At 57.6% G+C, this 9,846-nt stretch overlaps 1 protein-coding gene across 1 annotated transcript; it reads left to right on the top strand.

Annotated features, from left to right (window-relative positions):
- Positions 1-595: 595 nt before the first annotated feature.
- On the top strand, positions 596-8,596 carry SPATA20 (spermatogenesis associated 20). The gene is made up of 16 exons (XM_068976823.1): positions 596-705; positions 1,677-1,856; positions 1,957-2,021; positions 2,205-2,359; positions 2,438-2,581; positions 2,685-2,886; positions 3,255-3,385; positions 3,463-3,567; positions 3,789-3,863; positions 3,961-4,170; positions 4,253-4,445; positions 4,767-4,935; positions 5,211-5,422; positions 6,845-7,044; positions 8,019-8,099; positions 8,255-8,596. Exons 1-16 carry the CDS (start codon positions 623-625, stop codon positions 8,423-8,425), a joined length of 2,376 nt encoding a protein of 791 aa, XP_068832924.1. The 5' UTR covers positions 596-622; the 3' UTR covers positions 8,426-8,596.
- Positions 8,597-9,846: the final 1,250 nt, after the last annotated feature.

The raw sequence follows: 9,846 nt of genomic DNA, 5'->3' as shown, positions 1-9,846 counted from the left end.
TGTTGACTAAGGGTAGTAAATGAGACTCATAAAATACCTGATAACACCTGAAAGTGGTTCAGTATTATTATTCAGGGAAGGCTTCCTGAGGGGGTGGGGTTTGAGCAGGACCTTCAGGTGAGGGGGCAGAGCAAAGGCGAAGCTCCCAGTTTGGATGGCCTGGAAAAGCCACGCCTTTGCCTCTCACCTGATTTCTCCTTTGTAAAACGGACAAAGTTGAACAAAATGACCGGAGGCTCTGGCTTTCCACGGCCCTGGCATCCTCACAGCCTCCATATTCTCCGTAAGAGGGTTACCTCCCCGCAGGCCCTGATTTATGTCCTATCGAGTCCGCCCAGTTTTTTGCACAGACCTGTGTCCTCCTATGGGCTGCCGTCTATGGGGTCGCACAGAGTCGACACGACAGAAGCGACTTAGCAGCAGCAGTGTCCGCCTAAGCCCCGAGTATACGGTCTGCAGTCCCGTGATCGGCCACCGAGCGGCGCTCAGAGACCAGCCTGCTGCCGGCCTTATCGGCGAAGACACTCCCGCGGCCGGTTCGGTGCCTGGGCCTGCCCGTCGCAGCTTCCCTCCCGCCCTCCCTTCCTGTCCGCAACGTCCGGGCCGACCGCCACCAGCAGCCATGCTGGCCGCGCGGGCCTTACGGTGCCGGTGCCGCGGCTTCCTGCTGCCCGGGGCCGGGCCAGTCCTCGCCTTGAGCTACAGGTACGGGCGGCCGAGGAGCACGCTTCAGCACCCGGTGCCTGCGGAGCCCTGCGGTCAGTTGTCCTGGCGCTGGTCCCCTGTACCTGCCCGGTCACCTCCCCACCCCATGCCTGCCTTCCCCCAAGACTAGGGCCAGCTCCTCCGACCGGGCTCAGACAGTAATCCTCTCCTCCCTCCCTCCCCTCCAGCTGCAGGGCTCACTTGCCCCAGGAACTCTGTTCTGACACCATCTCCAGGAAGCCTTCCTTGAACCCCAGTGCTGGGCCAAGGGCCCTTGTCCAACAGCACCCTGGGCTGGTTTGTCACAGCCCTCGATGCTGCAAGGGCTTGTCATTACTTAGGCCTGCCCCGCCCATGCTGCCCTCCCAGGCTGAGCTCCCTGAGATCAGAGCCAGCCACTGATTCTTTGAGGGTCATGGGGGTCTGGCACAGGACCTGGCCCCCCAGAAGTGCCCACTGGATGGATGATGAGTGAGGGGGTCCCTGATGCCAAATGAATTTTTTCTCCTTGCCCCTCATCTGGCCCAGTCCTACACACAGCAGCCAGCAGCCTTCCTGCCCAGATCATATACCCAGGCAGGCATGCCAGAAATACCTCCAGCACAGTCACCCTGGGTGGGGCCCGGTGAGGGGAGAGAATGGAGCCTGAAGGACCATTCCACCCATTGTGACTCGCCCTGACTTCACAGTCATCATCGTTCCCACCACCAGGTCAGAGAGGTTGGGGGAGACTAACCTGGCAGGGAGCCCCCAATGAACCACCTTTCTTCACCCCCCCAGAAACACAAGGGGGAGCACAAAGGCCACGGTCTCCCCCGTGGTTCAGAAAGGTGGGTTGGGCTGGGAGCAGGGGCTTCCGGGAGAGTTGCACGGGGCGTGCGGGGTGGGGGGGGTGGTCAGGTGGGCCTGGGTGTAGGTGGAAGCAGTAGAGACTCCTGGTCTGACTTGCCTGGCCCACCTGCCCACACCAGGGGTAGCTCCTCCCGGGACAAGGACCGAAGTGTGACGGTCAGTGGTTCAGTGTCCATGCCTGCTGGAGGGAAGGGGAGCCGGGCTAACTGCTCTCAGTCCACGCCCCAGAAGGTCCCCAACCGCCTGATCAATGAGAAGTCACCGTACCTCCTGCAACATGCCTACAACCCTGTGGACTGGTGAGTCCTCTCCTGATGCCCTCCTGGGCAGCTAGATCCTCAGTCTTCTTACTGGCCCCCTCCCGAGCTAGTGAGTGATGCCCCGCTCTACTGGCCTTAGGTACCCCTGGGGACAGGAAGCCTTCGACAAGGCCAAGAAAGAAAACAAGCCAATTTTTCTTTCAGGTACTGCATCCACCATTCCTGGGATGGGCGCAGGGGAGTGGTGGTAGATAGGGGATGGCTCCTTTGGGCCTGGGGCCTTCCAGGAAACTAGATGCTAGGGCATCATAGGCCCAGCTGGAGTCCTTTGGCTGCCCCTCTCTGACCAGCCACTGGTCCCCCCTGGCCCCCATGGCCCTATTCCAGTGGGGTACTCCACCTGCCACTGGTGCCACATGATGGAAGAGGAGTCCTTCCAGAATGAGGAGATTGGCCGCCTGCTCAGTGAGGACTTTGTCAGCGTGAAGGTGGACCGGGAGGAGCGGCCTGACGTGGACAAGGTGTATATGACCTTTGTGCAGGTGAGTGGTCTTCCCTTGGTTGGATGGTTGCCCGTGTACATGGGGCTGCTCCCCTCACCCTTGCCCTCTCTCTGCCAGGCCACCAGCAGTGGTGGGGGCTGGCCCATGAGTGTGTGGTTGACTCCCAACCTACAGCCCTTTGTGGGGGGCACCTATTTTCCCCCTGAGGATGGCTTGACCCGAGTTGGCTTCCGCACGGTGTTGATGAGGATACGGGACCAGGTGGGTAGGCACTGGGGTATAGAGGGGGCCAGGGGTCAAGGGTGAGGGGAGCAAGGGGCCCTCACCCCATGCTGACCTCCAGGTCTGCCCCTGCCTCCCGCAGTGGAAACAGAACAAGAGCACCCTGCTAGAGAACAGTCAGCGGGTCACCACGGCTCTGCTGGCTCGGTCGGCAATCAGCATGGGTGACCGCCAGCTGCCACCTTCCGCTGCCACCATGAACAGCCGCTGCTTCCAGCAGCTGGATGAGGGCTATGATGAGGAGTATGGTGGCTTTGCCGAGGCCCCCAAGTTCCCCACACCAGGTCGATGCCCCCTGCCCCATGCCCACTCCAGCCCTGGCCTGGCCTTCCGAAGCCGACCCTAGTCAGTGATCTCTTCTGACTCCTGTCTCGGTTATTAACTTCCCACTCTCCTGTCTGGCCAGTGACCGCCTAACCCCATCCTGCCTGTCGGTAGCTATCTAGTGAAGCTCTGACTTTTGGTCTTAGCAGGGACTCTCTCTGATGCTGACCTTGGTGATTATCACCTGTCCTCTGGGTTGACCTAGCCTATCCAGAGAGACTGCCTATTGAGTAAACCCCTAACCTTCGCCTGGCCAAAGTCCTGATCACCCAGATCTCGGCCCCCTGCCCTTCCTATTCTCTAACCTGCGTATTCTTGGTGTCCGCAGTGATCCTGAGTTTCCTGTTCTCCTACTGGCTCAGCCACCGGCTAACCCAGGATGGCTCTCGGGCCCAGCAGATGGCCTTGCATACCCTGAAGATGATGGCCAACGGGGGTATCCGAGACCACGTGGGGCAGGTGAGAGGGGCGCAGGCGGCAGCGGGGTGGGGGCAGTGGCTGGGGTCGCCTCCAGCCCCGTGTTCCTCCTGGCGCAGGGCTTCCACCGCTACTCCACGGACCGCCAGTGGCACGTTCCCCACTTTGAGAAGATGCTGTATGACCAGGCACAGCTCACAGTGGCCTATTCACAAGCCTTCCAGGTGACCCCTGACCCCAGCCCTGAACGGAGACCCAGCCTGTCCACCTACTCTTGGCTGCCCCTTCCAGGGCCTTCCTGGTGACCTATGGTTCCCCTTAACTTCACCCCTAATTCAGTCTCATGTTCACTATCCAGCCTCCCTTCTTGCCCCCGTGGGAGAACACTTACTGCCCACCTCGTACCTAAAGACCTCTGCTTATAGCCTCCTTCCTCCCTACTCAGATCTCTGGTGACGAGTTCTACTCCGAAGTTGCCAAAGGTATCCTGCAGTATGTTGCTCGGAACCTGAGTCACCGGGTGTGTGTCCACTGAGGCAGGCGGGTCTGGCTGTGGGAGGGCTCGGGGCCTCCACTGCCTTGAAGGGAGGGGCCAGCCAAGTCTCCCCTCCCTACAGTCTGGAGGCTTCTATAGTGCAGAGGACGCAGACTCCCCACCGGAGCGGGGTATGCGGCCCAAAGAGGGCGCCTTCTACGTGTGGACTGTCAAAGAGGTCCAGCATCTCCTCCCTGAGCCTGTTCTGGGTGCCACTGAGCCTCTGACCTCAGGCCAGCTCCTCATGAAGCACTATGGACTCACGGAGGCTGGCAACATCAGCCCCAGTCAGGTGAGGACTGCTGAGATCACAGGAGAGGTTTTGAAACCACACAGGCCGGTGGACTCCCTTGGACAGGAGCTGTCTTTCTCAGGACCCCAAGGGGGAGCTGCAGGGCCAGAACGTGCTGACTGTCCGGTATTCGCTGGAGCTGACTGCCGCCCGCTTTGGCCTGGACGTGGAGGCCGTACGAACCTTACTCAATTCAGGTCTTGAGAAGCTCTTCCAGGCCCGGAAACATCGGCCGAAGCCGCACTTGGACAGCAAGATGCTGGCTGCCTGGAACGGTGAGGTGGTGTGTCTGAGGCCTGATCCATATATTGAATTCCCCTTCCCAAGGGCCCTTATGTATGCCAGGCACCTGGTGAATATTAATTTTTTCTTTGTCAGGTTTACTGTCCTTAATTTACAAATGAGCCAACTGAAGCCTACAGTAATCCACCCAAGGTCACACAGAGACAGGAGCCCAGCCCTGCCTGGCTCTGGAGCTTAAACTCTTATGCACTTGCCCTGTTGCTCCAGGGAGATGTCAGAGCTTGGGGGGTTGGGATAGACATCCCGGGGGGGCCCCAGCCAGGATCACAACCCCCTGTGTCTCCTTTCTCCAGGACTGATGGTGTCTGGCTTTGCTGTGACGGGGGCTGTTCTGGGCCAGGAGAGGGTGGTCAGCTATGCCATCAACGGTGCCAAGTTCCTGAAGCGGCACATGTTTGACGTGGCCAGTGGCCGCCTGATGCGGACCTGCTATGCAGGTGCTGGTGGGACTGTGGAGCACAGGTAGGGTACCGGGCCGCCTGGGAAGGCCTGCCTCCCTAGGCAGCCCAGGCCTCTCTCTGCCCCTCTGCTCCCCTCTGGGTAGGTGCTAGTCCTGGTTCTGCTTGCTGCCCACTGTGAGCTCTTACCCTCCTTGAGACCATTTGCTCATCTGAGAAATGGGCTAACAGGACCTACCCAAGAGCTAGGTTTTGAGGGTTAAATAAAAGCATGTGAAAAGGGCCTCTTCTGTGAAAGTGCCTTTCTTCCTGGCCTGTCCCCAATGCCTGTCCCCCTAGCAACCCGCCATGCTGGGGCTTCCTGGAGGACTACGCCTTCGTGGTGAGGGGCCTGCTGGACTTATACGAGGCCTCACAGGAGAGTGCATGGCTCGAGTGGGCTCTGCGGCTGCAGGACACACAGGACAGGCTCTTCTGGGACTCCCGGGGCGGCGGCTACTTCTGCAGTGAGGCTGAGCTGGGGGCTGGCCTGCCGCTGCGTCTGAAGGACGGTCAGTGAGGGTGTGGAGCTGGCCTGGGGTACTGGACCCCACCGGGCTCGGTTTTTCCTGGGGGAGGAGTAAGTGCAGTGTGGTGGTGGAGAGCTGGCAAGGACAGGGCCCAGGCCCTCTTGGGCTTACATCTTTAGCACTGAGTGACTTTGAACTGGTCTCTTTACATTTCAGAGCCTCAGATTCTTAATATGCTAAATGGAGCTAATGGTGGCATTTCCTTACATGGTTGACACGGAGATTAATGTAGCTGTTCTGTGAGCATGCTTAGTGACAGTAACTGACATGCCTAGATAGACTAAACAAGGCCAGCTTCATCCCTACTGTCATAAGGCTTCCTAGGTAGTAAGGGAGCCAGTGCACAGACCATACTATTTAAAGCAAAATCGCACACACAGATGCATAGTTAAAATTGAGGGTGCCGTGGAGAAGTAGGAGCTGCCCACTGTGTACCCCATTCCTGACTTTTCTCAGTGGCATTGAGCATCACCTGATGCATCTAGTCTGTTAACGACACCCAGACTTAAGTGTCTTGGGGTCAGAATGTTGTCACTGCTGTATCCCCAGGATCTCCTGCACATCTGGTATGTAATTAGGTGCTCAATAAATGTTAACTGAATGACTGAAAGGGCCCTGACAGAACAATGGTAGGGCCCAACTCAGCAGGGAAGTCAAATTAAACCTGTACAGGTGTCATTTAACCAAGGACTGGAGGGCACGACAGAGCCATGTGGTCCTGCAGGAGCAGGAGAGGGATTTCAGGTGGAAGGAACAGCCCCTGAGAGGCTCTGAATGGGCAGCTTGTGTCCTGGAGGACAGAAGGGCAGAGGCCAGCATGAGGGGAGGATGCCCGGAGGGCTGGATCCCTGCAGGGTCTTACAAATGTGGCAAGGAGTAGAGGGCTCTGGTGAGTTTCGAGTTGGTTGCGATCTGCTCTGGTTCAGATCTCAGAGTGTCACTCTGACTGACGGTAGAGAAGGCATGGGGAAACAAGGAGGCTAGGTAGGGAGCCATTAGTGGTGGTCAGTCCAGGCAAGTGATGGCAAAGGTCCAGACAAGGCAGAAGTACAAGATGGGAGAAGTGGCCAGGTTGGATCTATTCTGGTCACAGACCCTGCAGATTCACAGTGGATTAGAAGTGGGAGGTGAGGAAGTCGGAAGGAAGGGCAGTTGGTGGCTGGGTGGAGGTTTCAGTTGGGAGATGCAGGACCCTGGGGAGCAACAGCGCAGTGTGGGCAGGTGGAGTTGAGGACGCATGTGAGGGTGCAAAGGGCCAGTCACTGCTGGGCCTGGCACTCATTCTCAGACCTGGGGCAGGAACTGGTGGGCAGGGACTCCTCCACCCCATCCCCCTGCCATCCTGGCAGCAGTCGTGTTCCAGGGTCCTGGGACCCAGTGACCCTCCCTCCCTGTCCCCTGCAGACCAGGATGGTGCGGAGCCCAGTGCCAACTCCGTGTCGGCCCACAACCTGCTTCGGCTGCACGGTTTCACAGGCCACAAGGACTGGATGGACAAGTGTGTGTGCCTGTTGACCGCCTTCTCTGAGCGCATGCGCCGTGTGCCCGTGGCATTGCCTGAGATGGTCCGCGCCCTCTCAGCCCACCAGCAGACCCTCAAGCAGGTGGGGCCCTTGGCCTGGGACTCAGGGTGGAAGGGAAGCTGGGGTTGCAATGGAGGCATGGAGTGGAGTTCCTGGGGCTGTCCCCAGAGCTCAGGTCCCTGAGTGTGTAGCCCTGTGTGAGTGTGTGTCTCCGAGGGAATGTCTGTAAGGCTGCTTTTTTTCAGGCAGAAGAGTCTGTATGTGTCTGAGGCAGGTCTCCATCATGAGCAGGTGCCCTTGTGAGTTCCTATGAGTAGGGTTCTCCGAGCAGAGGGTTAAACATGGATCCCTGTGGTTGCTGAAATGTGTGTCTGTGTGCCTCTGTGTGTCGCTATAGTTGGGTCAGCGGTGTAGTGTGTGCAGGTATGTGCCTCTGGGTGTGTGTCCCTATGTGTGTTATTGCTGTGTGTGTGCGTCTGGATTTGTGTAACTCTGGAGGTGTGTGACTGTGTGCCTGCCTTTCAGTGTGTGCTGGGGCGAGTGTTCACCAGTACATGATTGCCTGGTTGTATGTGTATGCCCCATGTTTAGGCTTGGCTGCTTATATATGTGTGTTTGCCGGTGTATCTGTGCCTCTGTGTGTGTGTGTTTATGTGTTTATGTGTGTGTCTGGTGTCTGCCTCTCTGTGGGCATCTGCTCTGTGTATATGTGATGACCGTGTCTCCCTGTGTGTGGCTGTCTGTGTGTTTGTGTGTCTTCCAGTGTATCAAGTCTTATGTATGTGTGCTGGTGTCTCTGCCCACGTGTGCATGTCCCATGCACATATGACCCTGCCACGTAGTGTATTCTCATTTGTGTGTGTGTATGTGTACGTGCTCTCACCTGCTGAGCAGTGAATCTGATGCAGCCTCCTGGCCGCTGATCTGGGGGAAGCTGAGTCCCCATTTCTTCTTAGGCATATAGGATGGGTGGCAGGAGGATGGGGAGGGCCTGTTAGGTCTGGACCCAGCCTCTTGGCATCAGTCACTGGAGTTAACCTTTCTGTTCTGGCTAGATTGTGATCTGTGGAGACCCTCAGGCCAAGGATACCAAGGCTCTGTTGCAGTGTGTCCACTCCATCTACATCCCTAACAAGGTTTGGTCTCTGAGCCCAGCCCCACTCTCGGCCTCCCCTCACTTCCTCAGCTCCCCAGTATCTCTGGCTCCTCTGAAGGCTTGGAGAAGAAACCCACCAGTGGGTCCTGCTGGTGTCTGGGTGGCCCCGGGTGACTCTCTCTGCCGCTCTCCCAGGTGCTGATTCTGGCTGATGGGGACCCCTCGAGCTTCCTGTCCCGCCAGCTGCCTTTCCTGAATACCCTTCGGCGGCTAGAAGACCGGGCCACCGCCTATGTGTGTGAGAATCAAGCCTGCTCGATGCCCATCACCGAGCCCTGCGAACTACGGAAGCTGCTCCATCAGTGACTGCCTCCCCTACCTTGGGCTGGGGCAGAAGGTGGAGCTTCCCAACCAACCAGAGATTCAGGCCCTGCAGGGCCCTGCAGAACCTTTGGCCACCCCTGGGCACCATGTCAACAGGTGACCTCGGCCATCCCTGCTGCTCCCCCCGGGCACCCGCTCACCCTGGAATAAACCTAACAGCATCCCGCGGTAACCTCTGGGCCTCAGCCTTGCTTGTCACAGGGGCCTCGGGCTCCAGCATGGGAACCAGCAGCCCAGGGTCCCTTTTTCTGGGAGCCCCTAGATGATCCCCCTGTATTCTTGGATTCGTCTTTTACCTTCAAAGGACACCAGACTGACTCTGCCCCCTCCATGGTCATTACAACCTGAGTGAAGCTGAGGTCAGGGGACTGGTAATGGTCCCCAGGGATGGGGGTGGGGTGTGGACTTGCACAAGAGGAGAAAGGCCAGTCCTCGCCCTCAGACAGGGTTAAGAGAGGTCGCTGCCTCTCGTCCCATTGTTTCCTCCAATTTTAAGCTGGGATGCTTCATATGAGCTTTTATTTTTCATGGAATTTGTGTATTTTCTGGTCCTTCCCATTGTCTTCTCCAGTTTTAAGCTGGGGAAGTAGGATACTTCATATGAGCTTTTATGTTTCATGGAATTTGTATATTTTCTGGTCCATTATAGGAGCTGCTCTTATCAGGACCAAGGACATTTCTTTTGGGGTATCTATCTAGCTCCCAGCCTTCCCACAGGAAGTCGTATTGTCCATCCCCCTGATTTCATATATGTCAGTCCAGGGAAAGTTGGGTTGGAAGTCCTTCTGCAAACCTGAGTACTTCCTGTTGCAGGGACAACCGCTGCCTGCCTGTGATCTCCTGTTCCCTCAGTGTTGGGAGATGCTCACAAGATTCATCCTTGGCACCCACATCTTCACAGGTCCTGGAAGCCCCATCTAGTTTTCCTTCAGGAAGAGGGGACTAGAAGCATTCTTTGGGAAGGGCAAGTACAGAGTAATGGGGCTGCACCTCAACCCTGAGCCCTTTAGGGGTCTGAAGAGCCTAGGTACCCTTGTAGCCCCAGAGCCAAGCAGTAGAGAGCCAGGAGAGGCTGCTAGAGATAAGATCTGAATGGGGCCACTGCTGGTAGGGATGTCAGCGGAGGGGAGGAGTGGAGCTGGAAGGGGCTGGGAGACTGAAGTAAGTCACTTCCAAGTTCTGCTCAGGACCATCGCCACCCCTTGCACACCGTTAATCACAGCCACAAATGGTCACTGGGACCTGCGTATGGGCAGATGGGCCGGTGGCTTGCCACCGATCTGGAGAGGATTAGGGCTCCAGCCAACAAGGTCAGCTAGCCCTTTCTGGCTGAAGCCTGTTCACCCTGGCCAGGAAGTCTGGATAAGCAGAACCTGGTCTGAGGTGCAATGAGGAGGGAGGGT

The sequence above is a fragment of the Capricornis sumatraensis genome, chromosome 8 (genome assembly GCF_032405125.1).
Source record: "Capricornis sumatraensis isolate serow.1 chromosome 8, serow.2, whole genome shotgun sequence".
Classification (NCBI taxonomy): domain Eukaryota; kingdom Metazoa; phylum Chordata; class Mammalia; order Artiodactyla; family Bovidae; genus Capricornis; species Capricornis sumatraensis.
Note: the sequence above shows the minus strand (reverse complement) of the source record. Positions and strands in the feature narration are given on the sequence as shown.